General features: G+C 37.7%; 1 protein-coding gene across 4 annotated transcripts in view; it reads left to right on the top strand.

Annotated features, from left to right (window-relative positions):
• Positions 1–18,831, top strand: part of SPTLC3 (serine palmitoyltransferase long chain base subunit 3) — a 180,692-nt gene that overhangs the window by 61,319 nt on the left and 100,542 nt on the right. For all 4 annotated transcript variants that reach the window (XM_021921238.2, XM_021921235.2, XM_021921236.2 and 1 more), the window contains 2 exons: positions 13,393–13,547; positions 15,482–15,630. In XM_021921238.2, the coding sequence (XP_021776930.1) occupies positions 13,393–13,547; positions 15,482–15,630 (304 nt within the window). The remainder of the gene's footprint in view (positions 1–13,392; positions 13,548–15,481; positions 15,631–18,831) is intronic.

Below are 18,831 nucleotides of genomic sequence, written 5' to 3'. Positions count from 1 at the left end.
TGAAGCCTAGAGCCTCAGAGTAGCCCTTTAGAGAGGTTCTATCAGACTGCTCCAATGCAGCACTTCAGTTCACAGTTTCTATACAGGTAGTAAAGATTCAGTATACGCAAAATCGCATCTAAGTTTGGGTGCGAGAGTATATCTGATTATAGTTTACAGAAGCATAACCACTAATCCCATCAGACATTATCTTATGTGTAGGAAAAGGCAAGAACTAAAGTTAATTATTTATTTATTTATGTATTTATTTTTCTGGCGGATTGTCCCACTTAATTTATTTTTTAAATTTATATTTTTTTATTTGTATGAATTTAAGGGGGGAGAGTGCAGGTTTGTTATGTAGATATATTGTGTAGTGGTGAAGTATGGGTTTTTTGTATAACCATCACCTGAATAATGTGCATTGTATCCATTAAGTAATTTCTGATTCCTTGACCTCCTCCCACCCTCCCACCCTTCCAACTCACCGGTGTCTCTTATTTTACTCTCTACATCCATGTGTATACATTATTTAGCTCCCACTCAGAAGTGAGAACATGTAGTATTTGACTTTCTGTGTCTGAATTGTTTCACTTAAGATAATGGCCTACAATTGCATCCCTGTTGCTGCAAAAAGCATGATTTCATTCTTTTTTATGGCTGAATAGTATTCCATTGTGTGTGTATGTATGTGTATACACACACCACATTTTCTTTATCCAATCATCTGTTGATGGACTGTTCGGTTGATTTCACATCTTTGCTGTTGTCAATAGTGCTACAATAAATACATATCTTTCTGATACAATAATTCCTTTTCCTTTGAGTAAATACCCAATAGTGGGATTGCTGGATCAAATGGTAATTCTATTTTTAGTTCTTTGAGAAATCTCCATACTGTTTTCCATAGAAGTTGTACTAATTTACATTCCCACCAACAGTGTATAAGCATCCTTCTTTCTCCACAATCTTGCCAACATCTGTTATTGTTTTGGCTTTTTAATAATAGACATTCTGAAGTAATTTATCTTTTGAGGAATACAGTGACTCGGGGAAGAGATGTGGGGGGCCATACACTCTATCTTGTTTTGTCTTCGAAGCATCTTTCTAGAAAGCTGCACATCATCACAGAGTCAGAGGCCTTGTGAAATTATGCAGGCAAGCAGAAATGAGGAAAAAGCAGCTTCCAACATTTGTTACTTTGTCTCACACTTCTTATTTCATTGAGAAAATAGAAAAAGTTCAGCACATCCACCTGCTGTCTCCACCACCTACCTGCTACTGTGCTCATATACTTGGCCTTCCACCTGTCACTGTGGGGCAGGTGTCTGGGTTCCTATCGAGGCCACCTGTGCACTAGCTAACAGTCATCAGCAGTCATTCAGCCTTGACACATCCAAAACTGTGGGTTGAGTTTCCCCTCCAAACCTGTGCTTTTCACAATCTCCGGGTAAGTTAGTGACAACTCCACCAGTCCAGGTGCTCTGGACAAAACCTCCAAGTCAAAGAGCTTTGACTCAGCTCTTTCCTTTGCACCCAAAGTCAATTCTGTAGGCCAGTACTGTCAGTTCTATGTTCCAAATACACTGGATTTGTTATCACACTACTTCTTACCACCCCTGCTGCTACAAGCTTTGTTCAAACCACCATCTCCTCTTACCTTAGATGTACCCTGCTTCTACCCTTAAACCCAATAGTCTCTTCTCAACTAACAAGCATTGTGTAATGTGTAATTTAAACATTAATTGTGTAAAATTAATGTTTACACAACTAAACATTAATTGTGATGTTTAAATCCCAAGTCAGGTCACAGCACATGTCTGGCGAGAACCCTTTAATATCTTCCCGTCTCCCTCCAAGTCAAGTTGCTAGAGGCTCTGCAGAACATAGCCTCTCTTACGTCTCTAACTTCATCCCTTCTCTTCCTCTTCACTCCCAAGCACTGCTTCAGACACTAGGACCTCCTTGCTCTTCCTCAGGCACTACCCACATGTGCCTGCCTCAGGTAATTTCCACTTACATAGCCCTCTGCCTGGAATGGCCCTCCCTCGGGTACCCACATCGCTCACTCTTTGACTCAGCGATCACCAGGAAACCAATAGCTTTAACTGCAGCCAGAATCACTGGCCAGCACAATACCCCATCTGCCCCACCAGGCTTGGATCTAAATATCTTCTGGCTAAAAAGCAAGAAGGGGAGAAAGTTGTCCACAATTGTATCTGGCAGAGCATGTGCCATAGGCTAAGAAAGCAACCCCAAAATACCAAAGGCCAAGAAATATTTTGCTAAATAAAATCACTGGTAGAATCAGATCATAGTCTCCCACAGTGAATACTCAAGATAGACCAACATCTATTTGTAGAGATATAGATATAGATATGTATAAGATGTATATTTTTATTTGCATAATGTAGAAACATATATATTTACACACTCACATCACTTGCACAAAGCCAGTCTGTGAATGAGTGGGTTAAGACAAGCCCTAATGGAAAGTCACTTCTTAAACTTATGTTTTCTTCTTTTTCCTTTTTATTATGGAAATAATGCACAAAAGCAAGCATTATTTTATCTCTGTGCACGCATTTTTCCTGTCTCTTCTGTGCACTCAACTACACTTACGTTCATGTGTACTTACTCTGTCCTTTATGGGATTACATCATACATCTTGTTGTGTGACTTGTTTTTTTCCCCTAACTCTGTCTCTGAAGATATTTATATGCCAATACAGAACTACTTCATTCCTTTTAATAGCTGCATGATATTCCATAATATTCCATGTTACTCCATATATGGGTACACCATAATATACTTATTCCCATTTTTATTTTCACAAATAACTTGTCCATGATCAGTATGTGCATTTATTCTAGGATAATTCCTAGAAGTGGCTTTCTGAGTCCAAGGCATGCACATTTTAACTTCTGAGACATACTGCCAATTTGCCTTTCAAAAATGCTTGCCTAGACCAACTCCAGTGAACAGTATCCAACAATGCATGCTTCCTTGCCAGCACTTGGTAGGTTGATTATTATCAACATTTAAAAATTGTTTTGCTAATCTGATGGGTGAACATTATTTATTTTTTTCTTAATTTGCATATTCCTGATTAATATCATGACTGCACTTCTTTAAATATACTTTTTAGTTATTTACACTTAACTCTTCTCAGACTGGCTGTTCCTATCTTTTGCTCATAATTGTATTAAACTTTTTGAAAATTGATTTAGAGGAACTCTTTCTATGTGCTCTTATATCAATAATTTTTCCATTAAATATATTTTAAATATTTCTCCAATTCTGTTTCTTGGCTCTTAAATTTATTTGCCTTCTATTTAGCCGCACATACATGTTTCAGTCATATATAGGAAATATTTATGTTTTCATTGTTGTTATTCGTTTTGATGTTAGTTTTCTTTTCTCTCTCTTTGGGGAGGGGTGTTAGTCATGTTCATAAAATTTTCCTATAGTTTCATTCAGAACTTTTGTGATTTGGGCTGTTTATTTTAAACATTTAGTGCATAAATCTATTCATCCATCTAGTTTATTTCTATGTGCTGTGTGAGGTAAAGGACTATTTTTAATTTTTTTTTTTTTTTTTTTTTTTTTGACACAGAGTGTCACTGTCTCCCAGGCTGGAGGACAGTGGCATGGTGTCAGCTCACTACCAACTTTCGCCTCCCAGGTTCAAATGATTCTAGTGCCTCAGTCACCAGAGTAGCTGGGATTACAGGCACCCATCACCACACTCACTTAATTTTTGTATGTTTAGTAGAGATGGGGTTTCTCCATGTTGACCTGGCTGGTTTTGAACTCCTGGCCTCAAGTGATCCGCCCCCCTCGGCCTCCCAAAATGCTGGGATTACAGGCATGAGCCACTGCACCTGACCAATTTTTTAAAAGATATTTCTAATAATTTCCCCAATATCATTAATTAAATAGTTCTTTTCTTTTCTTTCTTTTTTTTTTTTTTTTCTTTTTGGATGGAGTCTTGCTCTTTTGCCCAGGCTGGAGTGCAATGGCACGATCTTGGCTCACTGCAACCTCTGCCTTCTGGGTTCAAGCGATTCTCCAGCCTCAGCCGTCCGAGTAGTTGGGATTACAGGCATGAGCCACCACACCTGCCCAATTTTTTAAAAGATATTTCTAATAATTTCCCCAATATCATTAATTAAATAGTTATCTTTTTTTCTTTTTTTTTTTTTTAGACGGAGTCTTGCTCTGTCGCCCAGGCTGGAGTGCAGGGGCGCGATCTTGGCTCCTGGGTTGAAATGATTCTCCTGCCTCAATCCCCCAAGTAGCTGCAATTACAAGCATTCACAACCGCGCACGACTAATTTTTCTTTCTTTTTTTTTTTTTTAATTAATTTATTATTATTATACTTTAAGTTGTAGGGTACATGTGCATAGCATTGTCAAGGGTTTGTTACATATGTATAGCAGTGCCATGTTGGTGTGCTGCACCCATCAACTCATCATTTACATCAGGTATAACTCCCAATGCAATCCTCCCCTCCCCCCTCCCATGATGATACAGTGTGTAATGTTCCCCCTTCCTGGTCAAAGTGATCTCATTGGTTCAGTTCCCACCTATGGTGAGAACTTGTCTGCGATTGTTTGGTTTTCTGTTCTTGTGACAGTTTGCTAAGAATGATGGTTTCCAGCTGCATCCATGTCCCTACAGAGGACACAAACTCATCCTTTTTTATGGCTGCATAGTATTCCATGGTGTATATGTGCCGACTAATTTTTCTATTTTAGTACAGAGGAGGTTTCACCATCTTGGTCAGGCTAGTCTCAAACTCCTGACCTCAAGAGATCCGCCTGCCTCAGTCTCTCAAAAGTGCTGGGAGTACAGACCAGGCGTGAGCCACAGAGCACGATTAAATAGTTCATTTATAACTCACTTATATGAAATGTTGACTTATTTTTCTATTATTTGGGTACCTCTACAAGTTTTTAGATAATTCTTTAAGATTTTCTTTCTGTATATACTTTAGAATTAGCTTGTGAGGTATAGAATTTGGAAAAAACTGGCCATTTTCATTAAATCTACAGGTTATCTTTGGAAAATCTGATGTCTTCATAGCAGTCTTCCTGTTCAGAAATCTGTCTCTTCATTTCTTTATGTATTTCTTATGTTCTTCCGTAACATTTTATAATTTTCTTTATAAAAGTCTTACCATTTTCTCTTATTGAGCACAATTTTTTAATCATGACATAATTTGAATATTATCTTTTTCCCATACCATCTCCCAGTTAGCTATTGATAACATATAGCAAAGCAATTGTTATTTTTATATTCTAACCTCAAATGCTATCACTTTAATAAATTCCCTCCTTCACAGTTTCTCAGATAGTTGCATTGGAATTTTTGGAATTTTTCATGGGTGACATGAAAAACTGTACATATAATATCTTTGAGATTTATTATTATAATAAACTTATTAATTGTCATATTTAACTCCTCTAAACTCACTTTTTTCTCTACTGAATTTTTTAAAAATAAATGTATGTTAATGCCTTTCACTGTGATTGTAAATTTGGTAGGGTTTTTTTTTTTTTCCTAAAGTATTTCTGTGTAACTATCAGAAACATAAAAGTCCTTGGCTCTAATAGTTCTTGGTGGATGTTTTCCTTTTATTATGATTTTTACCTTATATTCTAGTTTACCTTCTATTAATATTTATGTACCTTTTTTCTCTTCAATAGCCATCTCTCTTTTATCTTCAGCATTTCCAGAAAATGTATGTCTCTTATAAGCAACAAATAGATTGAAATACAAAAAAGTTGTATTTTAATAATATATTCTATTAACACTTATTTAAACCATATGAAATTACTGTTTTGATAGGTTAAAAATAGTCAAACATTGGCAATTCCATATGGTTCAACCTATTATAATACTGTAATTACATGTTTAAACTGATTCCTGCCATATTTATGTTTTACATTCATATCTTATTTTATTTTTATTTTTTATTTTAAATATTTCTTCTTTTATACTTAGTACAGTTGTTTTTCTTTTAACATATATGCATTTTTTACTTCTTTTTTTAAAAAATTCAAGCTTTTTTAAAATTTTAAATATTCAGTGTACAATATGGTGCTTTGATATACATATACATTTTGAAATAATTATAACTATCAAGCTAATAACGTATCCATCATTTCACACAGTTAGCTTTTTTCTTCCTTCCTTTTTTTGGTGAGAACATTTAGGATCTACTTTCCTAATAATTTCAAGTATACAATATATTATTAACTATAGTCACCATGCTGTACATTAGGTCTCCAGAACTTATTCATGCTACATAATTGAAACTTTGTGCCTTTTGACCAGTATCCCCCCCACCCTATTTTCACCATGCCCCCAGGCCTGGCAACCACCATTCTACTCTCTCCTCCTATGATTTCAATGTTTTTCGATTTCACACATAAGTGAGAGCATATGGTATTTGTCTTTCTTATTTCCCTTAGTATAAACTCCTCCAGGTGCATCCATATTGTTGCAACTGTCCTTCTCTTTTAAGCCTGAATAGTATTCCATTGTGTATATATACCATATTTCTTTATCCATTCATCTATGATGGACACTTGGGTTGTTTACATATCTTGTCTATTGTGAGTAATGCTGCAATAAACACAGGAGTGCAAATATCGCTTGGAGATAGTGATGTCATTTACTTTGGATATACACCAAGAAGTGAGATTGCTAGATCATATGGTAGTTCTATTTTTAAATTTTTTTGGAACCTCCATATTGTTTTTCATAATGGCTTCATCAATTTACCTTCCCACCATCAGTGAACAAGAGTTCTCTTTTCTCCACATCCTTGCCAACACTTGTTATCTGTTGTCTTTTTAAAACATCCATTCTCACAGATATGAGGTGATTTCTCATTGTGGTTTTCATTTGAATTTCCCTGATGATTTGTGATGCTGACCTTTTTTTTATATATGCCTATTGGTCATTTGTATGTCTTTTTTGAGAAATATCTGTTTGGGTCTCTTGTCCATTTTTTAATCAAGTTTTTGTTTGTTTGTTTGTTTGTTTTGCTACTGAATTGTTTGGATTCCTTATATATTCTGGGTAATAACACCTTACCAGACGTATGGTTTGCAAATATTTTCTCCCATTCTGTAGGTTGCCTCTTCACTCTGTTTATGATTTCCTTTGTTGTGCAGAAGCTTTTTAGTTTGATGCAATTCCATTTTTTGGTTTTTTGTTTTGTTTTGTTGTGTTTTTGTTGCCTGTGTTTTGAGATCATAGCAAAAACTTCACTGCCCAGATCAATGTCAAGATTTTTCCCTAAGTTTCTCTCTAATAGTGTTATAGTTTCAGGTCTTACATTTAAGTATTTAATCCATTTTGAGTGCATTTTTGTATATAGTATGAGAAAAGAATCCAATTTCATTATTCTGCATATGTATATCCAATTTTTCCAACACCATGTATTGAAAGGACTCTCCCCAGTGTGTGTTTTTGGTGCCTTTGTCAAAGATCCATTACTGTAAATGCGTGAATTTATTCCTGGTATCTCTATTCTGTTCCATTGGCCTAAGTGTCTGTTTCTATGTCAGTACCATGCTGTTTTGATTACTGTAGCTTTGTAGTATATTTCAAAATTAGGTAGTACACTCTCAATTATTACAGAAAATGCCTGTGGGTGTTAACCTTATGACTCCTTGCATATACTGAAAAATATGTGTATTTGTTTTTATTTGGTTGCTGACTTGGAAGAGTACAGAATTTTAAGTTCAAGTTTTAAGCAATCTGATTCTTATTCTCTTTTATGAAGTGTGAAACTTTATTTGCTTTAATAAGTACCTAATGAACTCTTTATATCTTAAAATTCAAATCTTTCCTCATCTCTAGAAATTTCTCCCTTCTCTTCCTTCTTATACTTTGCTTTCTTTCCCTCCTCCTTCTCTTCCTTTCCTCCTTAATTTCCTTCTTTCAATCTTGCCATGTCTATTAGAGAGATATTTGTTCTTCTGAATCTGCCCTATATATATCTCTTGACTTTCCCTTTATATTTTCTTTTCTTTGTTCTTTTCACTGTCTTATGAAAAAAATCATCAATATAATATTCTAGCTTATTAATTTGCCATTTTGTTATGGTCATTATTTTTTGAACTGTTTATCCTTTAAATGGGCATGATGTTCTCCTACGTTTATATAAAAATGTCACTTCTACATATGTTTTTTTTTTTTTCATGTTCACCTATTTGAGTGACTGTAGAAGTGGAACAGGATGAGTTTCCAGGGCCAATAGATTGTCTTCTTGTTATGTGGGCTCTCCATTTCTCTACAATGGGGCATTGCTTTTCCCTCTACTTCTTGTTGCCCACCACAGAGCTTTGTCCTGTGGCGAATATTTTCGCTTCTTATTTATTAGCCCAATAGGAAGAAGATGAAGGGATGTACCGTCACCTTGAATGTCAGCTTGTTATAGTTCTGCACTCTCAACTTGAAGCTGCCTTTATTAGCTTACATCCATGCCAGTCTTCTCTGCAAATATTTGTACCCATGGTTTCCTGTGGTTTAATTTCCCCAGTGATCAAATCTTACTTATGTCTGTCTTTGTGATTCTTCTGCATTTCTGATGCATTGATGACACTCTTGATGCTCTTTCTAGGCATTTATAACTTTATTTTGTTTCTTAAGTATCTATTTTTTATTGTTATTTACATGGAACTTTTAGAAGAGTGGTAGGATTCATACAAGTACTGAGTCTGCCATCTTTAGTCAATATCTCTAATTCTTTAAGAATAAAAATTACATTTAGCCATCTTTATGTTAGGTTCTTATACTTCGAAGAACTACTGTAAATACAGTTACCTTTACCAATAAAAAGGAAAATATAAGTGTATTTTGTTATTATCCCAAGTTCTGCCTTAGAAACAGCTGGCTCTCAAAAGGACAATTATATAAAATACAGTGTTCAGTGAGAACTGAAGTGTCAATATAGATACAAATGAATAACTTTGTGTTTGATAAAGATTCTTTCTCACCCTACAAGAGATATGCTTCCAAATTTGATAATAGTTTTAACAATGAGCTATGGATATACTCTTTTCACTTTCGTACAAGCATAAAGCCTTGTAGCAGGGTTTATTGGAAAGAGCATGGTTTGGGAACTGGAAATATTAATAATTTCTATTTTGTCCAATCAAGTTTTCTGACTTTCCATCAACTTATCTATAAAAATTTGATAGAAATATCTATAGCACTTGGAAAATTATAAATTATAGTACAAATATAAAGGTTGAAAAATAAAGATTATGACATTGCAGAAGACATAATACTATTTTGTTGGTCTTTTTAGATTTAACTCACCTCTTACTACACTCCGTTCTCCAAAATGATTGTGTCCTTATGGCCTGGTATTTTCTGTCACATCTAGCCATTTGTTCAGAAAGCAAAATAAAGATGGTAAGGCAAACGACAAATTAAGTCTACAGATAAATAAAGATACATCCTATTGCAATGCTTTTGTTTTTGAAATATCAAGTCAGGCTTCATTTTCTGGTTTAGTTAAAATGCTGTGGGAAGCTTCTCTGAGACTAGAGGACATTGACCTTTGGAAGGTGTTGGCTGCTCCTGAAGAAAGCTCCTGGCTGTTTAAAGGAATGGGGTGGAGTGGAAATACACCCAGACAGGAAACCTCGCAGGTGGGGAGAAGAAGAGGGCCACGCCCAAAAGCAAGTCAGTTCATTCACCTATCAGATCTTTAATTCTAAGTAGGTCTCTGAACTCAATTGGCCCTCTCAGAAACATGTACGTTACTGACCTTGTATATCGGATCTGGGTTAATGTTTATGTCATGCACAAAGAAATAACTCTGAATACTTAAAAAAAAAAAAAAAAAAAAAACTAGCACTTCCTTTTTGCAGGGGAGTTGCAAGTACTTAATTTATAAAATTTCTATTGAGCATGAAGATTATTCCCTAGAAGGAAGCCTTTTCTGACCCCACAGAATATATTAGAATCCCTGTGTCTTGCCCTCAAAGCATGTATCTCAGTGAAGAGACAGCTGCCCATTTCTACATAGGTACAAATTCTGAATCCCTGAGTCAGGAGGCAGAGAGGTTAGACAGGATGAAGTATTTTCTGACCTTCTCTTAGGTGGCCATGACAATGCATCCACATGTGGCATGGGCTGGGAAGCCATGGGCTGTTTTTTCAAGCCAACGCCAAGTTCCCTATGACTAAAGGACACTGCTACTATATATAGTCTGGCAACCTACTGGCCCTAGTTTTCCATATCATGGGTCAGGGTTTTTGTCATCAGTGGTGTTTTGGAGGGAAGCCAGGTATGACCGAAATTACTCTGAAGTCTCTGTCTAGGGGAGTGGGTGAGGTCCAAGGCTGACCAGAGTTCAAGTCACGCACCTTTCTGGGCCTGATTCTCCTCATGAGTCGAGTGGGTGTTTGAGCTCTAAAACAGCAGTCCCCAATCTTTTTGGCACCAGGAACTGGTTTTGAGGAAGACAATGTTTTCCACAAAAAGCCAGGTGGGGTGAAGGGGTATAGTTTCAGGATGAAACTGTTCCACCTCAGATCATTAGGCATTAGATTCTCAAAAGGATCACATAACCTAGACCCCTTGCATGCGTAGTTCACAATAGGGTTTGCACTCCTAGGAGAGTCTCATGCCACTGCTGATTTGACAGGAGGTGGAGCTCAGAGCTCAGGTGGTAATTCTCACTCACCCGCTGCTCACCTCCTGCTGTGCGGTTAACAGGCCACAGACTGGTACCTGTCTGCAGCCCAGGGGTTGGGGACCCCTGCTCTGTGATTGTAGTGGCGCCTCTAGCCCTGGTACCCTGTGCATCTTGTGGTTCCAAATCTGAAATTAATTTTAATTTTATAGACAGAATATTTTGGTTCTTGTCTCCTTCTCTCCAAAACCAACTGCTACTTTATTTTGGGTAAGATTTCTCATAAAACCTAAAATTATAATTCTCTTCATAGTCCGGAAGTATTACTTACACACCTACTTCTGTCTTTTCTCATGATAGAAAGAGTTTACAGGTTATCATTTCAAATAAGGCTTTTAAAATTATAAATAGAGAAACAACATTTGGGGATATAGAATAATTCACAAAGCAGTAAACAGTCTGAAAAAATGTATTGAATCAAAGAAGAAATAGTTTGAGAATGAGTTTTCTAGAATTATATAATCTTGTAGCCTCAAAAATATGTCTATTTCCCTGTGAGAAAGACATATAAAGAGTATAATTGATTATCAGAAACTTGGAGCTTTAAATTTTAACAAAACCTACATCACAGCTACTTAAAGAAAAAGCATTCAAGGTGAGACTTTCAAATGTAGAATTGCCCAACCATCCTTCAAATTCAGAGAGTATATGCTTATGAACATTCTTTCCTACAGAAAAAATTATAGTTTTTCCCCAATAAATGATGCTATTGTCACCAAGGACCAAAGGATGAAGTGATGGAACAGTCTGTGGCTTGGGTGTAGCCATCTGCCATCAAAACCTGCCTATTCTCTATATTATCTTCTGCAATGAACCAGCGCAGAGAATGAGTGGGCAAAGCAGTAGCATAAGAAGGTCATCCACAAAGGCACTCCTCATGGTTTCCTTGTTCCTTCAGGAAATCAGCTCCATTTAATAACGGAAAGGAGAGCCAAGTGCTCTAAGAGCATAGGAGGAAGAATGAGAACGCTCACTCCCAATTATTCAGTGACTCCTCATTACCTGCAGGATAAATGATGAGCTCTTCCTGCAAATGCTTCGGGTGCTCAAGTTCCCACTGTCTGTGCCCAGCTGACATTGCAGCCTCACCCACTCTGTAGGGAGTCGTTAGGGGATGGGGTCAGAGAGGTAACCTAAAGCCATATGAGTCAGGACATCAAAACAGGAGTGAGGTGGGAGCCATTGTAAGTTCTGAGCAAAGAGTGACAGCATACGCGTTATATTTTATTCTTATTAATTCTTCCCAAATGCACTCCACGTTCCCAGCACACAAACCCACTCTCCTGAGAACTCCCCAAGCATCCCTGCCCATAACAATCTCATTCTGCCTTGGTGTCCATCACCAGGGACTCTCCTACATAAAGCTTCCCTGATTCCTCAAACAAGGTGGGACCCTCCCTCCTACTCTAATCCCATGAATGTCCAAAGTACTTGGCTTAGACCACAGTTATTGCATTTTCTGCCTTGGATTAACTTTCTTCCTGTTTGCTCTGAGAATACTCGCAGGAGAATCTTGTTGCATTTTCTGCCTTGGATTAACTTTCTTCCTGTTTGCTCCAAGAATACTCACGGGAAAATCTTGAGTCTGCAGCATTTACCCTAAGAAAACTTTGCCATGAACTATTAATATCTCACTTGTATTATTTTCGCATAGCTCCAGTATATCAACTTTGAAAACAAAAGACATCATTCTATTTATAGCATTCTTTTTTTAGTAATGGTAATTCCACTTACATAATTTATCTCTAGCTCACAGAAAATGTCAAATCCTAGAAAACGTAGCATTCCTATGTGTGATGTTAGCATCATTCTTGAACAGTTATTGGCCAACAATTCATTTGATGAATCTGATTTTTCCTAAATAGATTATTCTGACGCAGATGATTCTGATGTTAGTTCCATTTAGAACTAACTCCAAGAACAGTTTTTATATTTTATTTTCACATTGAAAATCAGTCAGATTTGCTTCAGCCTCAAAGAGCATGTTTATGTAAAATTAAATGAGGGCCGGCAATGAGCTGTACTTTTTTTTCCAAACTGGAAGAGGGAACTATTAAGAGTCAAATGATAACATTAGACATGTCTTGCTTTAAGCCTCAGCTAGATTGCAGAGCTCTTTAGTCATGGATTACACTTTATACAGCAACTCAGTGTTGTTACCTCAGCTGTGAGAGAGGCCTGCTGCCTCCACGAGCTCCACTGATCAGTTTCCAAGCCCTGGGCCATGTAACAGCCAGCCACCCCCCAACAGCAGTTTTGCCAGCAAGTCCAACAGTTCAAGTTCATCCCCACTTCTAAAAACACAGTGAGTGGATATATTCATGTTCAAAAAAGTTGAAAACACATGATCATCTCAACCATTTTTTCCCAACGAAACTGCTTTGGACATAGACACCTGTGTTACCCTTAGAGAAACTGCTGGGATTTGTTGTGACCACTTGCTCTCGTGCTTGTATTGCACTGACATCTTTGTTACCCCTATTCATCACATGTTTCCATTCCCCCACTAAAAGGCATACTCTTTGGCCTCACGGATTTACTTCCCTCACCTGCTGACCTTTGCTCAAAATGTATCTGTAGATGTGTTATTTCCATAGCTCTTCCAGATCTTCTTCCCTTCCTCAATTGTAAGTGAAATCCAGAAAGCAAAGAACCAAAGATAACCTTCTACCTTTGTTCTAACAGGATTTTGTACCACTGTATCAAGACTTTGAAAATTTTTATACACGAAACCTTTACATGCGAATCAGAGACAACTGGAACCGGCCCATCTGCAGTGCCCCAGGGCCTCTGTTTGACGTGATGGAGAGGGTGTCGGATGACTATAACTGGACATTTAGGTGAGCGCGCCACTTGGGGGGCTTCGGGAAAAGAAAATCCTTTCAAGGAAATCCTAGCATGGGCACTAGATGACAAATCTGAAAAAAACAAGGCATGGAAGCCGTTGGTTTTGTATCATTTATGCCTTTGCAAGCCCTCCTGTTGCCAGGGGAAGAAAGCACAGTAAAGTAATTAAGCAGCTGCCAGAGTGACTTTTTGGATTGTAATTAACCTAAGACCTGTGTCAGAAGGTGCAGAACACACCAAGCCAGTCAGGAAGACCCCTTTCAGCTTTATTGACAAATTCTACTCTCCTACTTCTAGCTGAATGAGACAGTGATGACCATGGTTCTCGTTCCGTTAGAAGGCTCTTGCTGGAATTTAAACCAGAGCATAAGTGTCATGGAAATAAGTGCCCAAGGAAAATCAGGGCTAAGTAACAATCCATGGCTCAAGATGTCTTTCTCCAATGCTCTGCCCAACTTCATCATGGGTTTACCTTTCTCTTAGGGAAAACCATTTTTTGGTAACAACTTTTTTGATGCATAATAGATGTACATTATTTTGGAGTACATATAATTTAATACATTCATATAAACTGTAAAGATCAAATCAGTGTACTTGGGGCATCCATCATCTTAAATATTTGGTTTTTTATGACAGAATCATTTAAATTATTTTCTTACAGCTATTTTAAAATAGACCATACATTATTTTATAAACCACAGTCACCCTACTGATCTGAGTTTTATTTCTTCTATCAAACCGTATCTTTGTACCTGTTAGTCAACTTCTCCTCCTCCTCCCTACCTTTTCTAGCCTCCAGTAACAACCAATCTACTCTCCCTTCATGGGATATGCCTTTTTAGCTCCCATGTTATAGATTTTTAAAATGTGATATTTGACTTCTGTGCCTTGCTTATTTCATTTAATATAAAGGCCTCCAGTTCTATCCAAATTGCTTCAAATGACAAGGTTTTCTTTTTTTTTTTCTCTTTATGGTGACAACAGTGCAAGTTAATAAGAAAGAAAATATATCATTTGGGCCAGACCTAAGGCCTCTCCAGCACTAGGATAATTTTTTTTTTTTACATTTGAAAAATAAGACTTATTAAATCAAATGAATGGGTATATCTGTTTCCTAAGAAAGACAATGATAATGAACTTGGTAGAAAGAATAATAGTGGGTAGGATTTTGCTGATTTTGCTTTTAGCCTCATGGTAGTTGGTAGAGCATCTGGGAATGATTAGCTTTTTTTTTTTTTTTTTTTTTTTTTAATGTGACTGCTTGTTCACTGCTGCAGCTTCAGTTCTGAGTTGATGCTTGAACTGCCAGCAGTATCCATTATTCCAGACGCAGTTCAAAGAGGGCAGTCAGTTTGCACTGGTCCTGGAGCTGTGATCAAAGTTGGCCCCAACTCAGCTTGGGGAAAGTTTCTTCAACTTTTTCCTTTTCTTTAATAAATTCTTTACAGGATGGTCCTGTTTGTTGGTTCCCAGAGATGTATCCTTCATCTTGGATCATCCAGGGAGGTGTGGCACCTGAGTGGATGTTACCAACTCCTGGTATATCCTGATGACCAATGAATATCGGAGATTGTCCTGTCTCCATCCAGTCAAGTCCTGGAGCTGTAGCAGGTCCAAGTTGGAGGGCTGCTGTGAGCTGGAAGCTACTTGGCTGTTCATCCTTTTCCAGCTTCCAGGGACTGAAGAACCCTCTTCTGGGTCTGGCACTGGCTGAGGGGGTCTGGATCCTCTGAGGGAAACCAACCTCTAGGACAGACTGAACCACCTCCTGCCAGTGCTATTCCACCTCACGGATCTGAGCTGCCATCTCCTTGGTCACCTCATTCTCTTTTTCTTCATAGGAACCCAAACCTTCCATCAGGGATTTTTTGAATCATGCATAACCCTGGGGAAAGGATTGTGTGCTCACTTACATGTTTCCCTGCAGGTTTACTGGAAGAGTCATCAAAGATGTCATCAACATGGGCTCCTATAACTTCCTTGGTCTTGCAGCCAAGTACGATGAGTCTATGAGGACAATAAAGGATGTTTTAGAGGTGTATGGCACAGGCGTGGCCAGCACCAGGCGTGAAATGGGTAGGTACACTCACTGTTTTGAAATTTTTTCCTGTTAGGTCTCAGATTTCTTGTGTCTGCCTCTCAAATCTAGATCATATTTGGACGGTGTGCCTTAAAAAGGTGTCATGCAATACAGAAAGAAAAAGAGATAGTTTGGGAAATTTCAAGCATTAGGCTGTTGCCAGGCAGTTTATTAATTACATGTTTCAATTCTCCAGAATAGACAAAAATAGATCTTTCCTCCCCATATTATCTAAAATAGCAACACTGTGCCTCCTCTAGCTGGTCCTTTTCCGCCCTTTCTTCCACTTTCTTAATGATGTTCATCACTGGTTAAAATGATCTTGTATTTGTATTCGTATGTGGCCTGTCTCTGCTCCTAAAACGTAAACTTTGTGAGAAGAAGGGCTGGACTTGTGTAAAGTTGCATTGAACAAATGAATGAATCGACCAGGTGGAGCAGACGAGCAGACTGCCTTTTTATTTTCCTTTTAGCTAAAATGTTTTTCTTTTACTCAAAGGAGTAACATCTGTGAGAAGGAAACCCACTCCTCTTCAATTCAGGAAGAAAGAATAATGCAAGCTTGCTCTTACGTAATGCTTTTCAATTCTTGGCATGAGGATAGAGAGAGGGAGAGAGAGGGAGAACGTTCATTTATTCAAAAAAAACAAAAAAAACCAAACACCTGTGTAGGCAGCACAGGTGGTGTTATTCTCATCTTCTGGGGGAAGAATCTGAGATCATGGCACCTAGGTGATGTACTTAAGGAAAGTAAATAACCAACCTAATTCCCGGTCTAGCTCAGCTTTCTCTACTACAGCACTTCTCCCTCCCAGTGACACATGCAAGGTTCACCAGGTCGGTTAGGTCTGTCTAAGAATTGGAGGCAAATGTGACTAAAAAGAGATTTACTATCATGTTAATGAATTATGAACCACATGTCCCTCTTAGATAACCAGTTAGCAGAGAGTTGTATAAACAATTTAATTATTCAGACTTGTGCAACAAATAATTCACATTGAACAAAGTAGGTACCTTTTTATCCCAACATTCATTGGCTAAAGCTCTAGAGTTAATAGTGGGTGCACAGATTTCTTTAAAAAAAATCTTACTGGCCGGGCGCGGTGGCTCAAGCCTGTAATCCCAGCACTTTGGGAGGCCGAGACGGGCGGATCACGAGGTCAGGAGATCGAGACCATCCTGGCTAACACGGTGAAACCCCGTCTCTACCAAAAAAAAAATACAAAAAACTAGCCGGGCGAGGTGGCGGGCGCCTGTGGTCCCAGCTACTCGGGAGGCTGAGGCAGGAGAATGGCGTGAACCCGGGAGGCGGAGCTTGCAGTGAGCTGAGATCCGGCCACTGCACTCCAGCCTGGGCGACAGAGCGAGACTCCGTCTCAAAAAAAAAAAAATCTTACTTATCTTCATTTTGAGGCATAAGGGCTGGAGATGTTAACAGGGTGGAGATGAAAATGGGAGGTTTTACTCCACTTAGAAAGACTGGGTCACCTGTGATGCCCCATTTGGAGATGGGGCAGAGACTGGAGGAGTACCCCTAGCCATAAGGAGCACAGGGTCAGTAACCATTTGAGATATTTCCTCTGGTGCTGGTGACACCCAATACCAGGGTTGTTAATGACCAGGCAGAAGACACATTCCTGACAACAACCCCCCAACTCAAAGAGACAGCACACTCCCTACGCAGGTGGTAGAGATTGAAGGAAAGCTGCTTGATACAGACAATGTTCACTTACAGGGGAAGCCAGATATGGAACATGGGTCCCCGACTCTGCAGGTTTAGCAAACCCTAAGAAACTAGGCAGAAATGAAGGTCCCATTTGGTACTGCACTCAGCCCGAGTTCTTTCTCCACCTACTCACCCTTCTGAATCGCCCAGTTTTTAATATTTCTCCATTTCATTTAGCTCTCCACGTCAAGTTCGAAGAAAAGGACTTTAACATTTTTCAAGTAAATAGTGAAAGACTCAAAGAGAAGCCACCCACGCTAATTTTAGGCAAATAGAATGACTGAAACATGAATATAAGCAGTCAGTCAGGAAATGAATAAATAAAGAGGGGATATTTAAAGTATTCTGCAACATTAATAATAATCTTAACATGGCATGCAAGAATTAGGAGTAGCACAATTCTGCAAGCCATTTATTCTAAGGAACACAGGTATCTTTTGGAAAACGTGTCTTAAGAGAATATTTAACAGTACAAATGTGTTAACAATGAAAATTGGAAAGCTAAAAGTTCAACAATTTTTAGTAACCAAAATAGCTTCTTGAGAACCTACAAATTTATGAACATTTAATCACTAAAAAATAACTCCTCAGAGATTTTAGAAATAGTTTTCAATATTCCAGGGGAAAAAGGAAAATAAAATCCATGTAACAAAAAAGGAAAGACAGAAAAGGAAATAACAAGCAATCACTTAAAACATAAATAACAGATATTATTTTGACCAAAAAAAAAATGTACCTAGAAGAGATTTGTCTATCAAAAGAAAAAGACTGAGATTTGGCCAAAAACCTAAACTCAACTATGTGCTGTAATTTAAAAATATACAATATTAAGTTAAAATTATTTCAAAGGGTGAGAAATAGAAAGATAGGTCCCACCAGGTACCTAGTGCCCACTCCCTGCTGCAACCACCAAAGGGGCTCAAAAGGGTGGTCGCGTTAGTAGAAGCAGCAGCAAAAGAAGAGCCCAGAAGGAAGGTTCGTGGAGGAAGATTGTTTGCCAAACCTGTACCTATAAATGTTAAAACTGAGACCCAAAATACAGCTGGAAATGATATATTTCCAGACGCATCTGTACAGAAGTGCAAATGCTGTTTTCAAGATGTGAAATTATATACTACTGCTTATTTTAGAGTAGAACTAAAAAACAGTGGAATACAAAAGTAAGGGAGGCTTTGGCTACTTTATGGGTCAATTTACATTCCACGTAAATGAAGCAACAAAAAACAAAAGCAACAAAAAACAAAAAAATGATATGGTAATAGGAGACTATAAAGTGTCTCCCACAGTTGACAACCATTAAGTTAGCATAACCTTGATCTCCAAATCTGACAAAAATGCATTTAAAAAAGGGAAAAGTATAAATTATTATAACTTTATACATTTTATATATAAAATAGAAATGGTATTATTATTACTTATAAAGTAATAATTAGGTTAATTACTTATAAAGTAATAAAGTAAGAAACCAAAA

This window comes from Papio anubis, chromosome 16 (genome assembly GCF_008728515.1).
Source record: "Papio anubis isolate 15944 chromosome 16, Panubis1.0, whole genome shotgun sequence".
Taxonomy (NCBI): domain Eukaryota; kingdom Metazoa; phylum Chordata; class Mammalia; order Primates; family Cercopithecidae; genus Papio; species Papio anubis.
The sequence above is the reverse complement of the archived record's forward strand: the minus strand, read 5'-3'. Positions and strand labels throughout refer to the sequence as shown.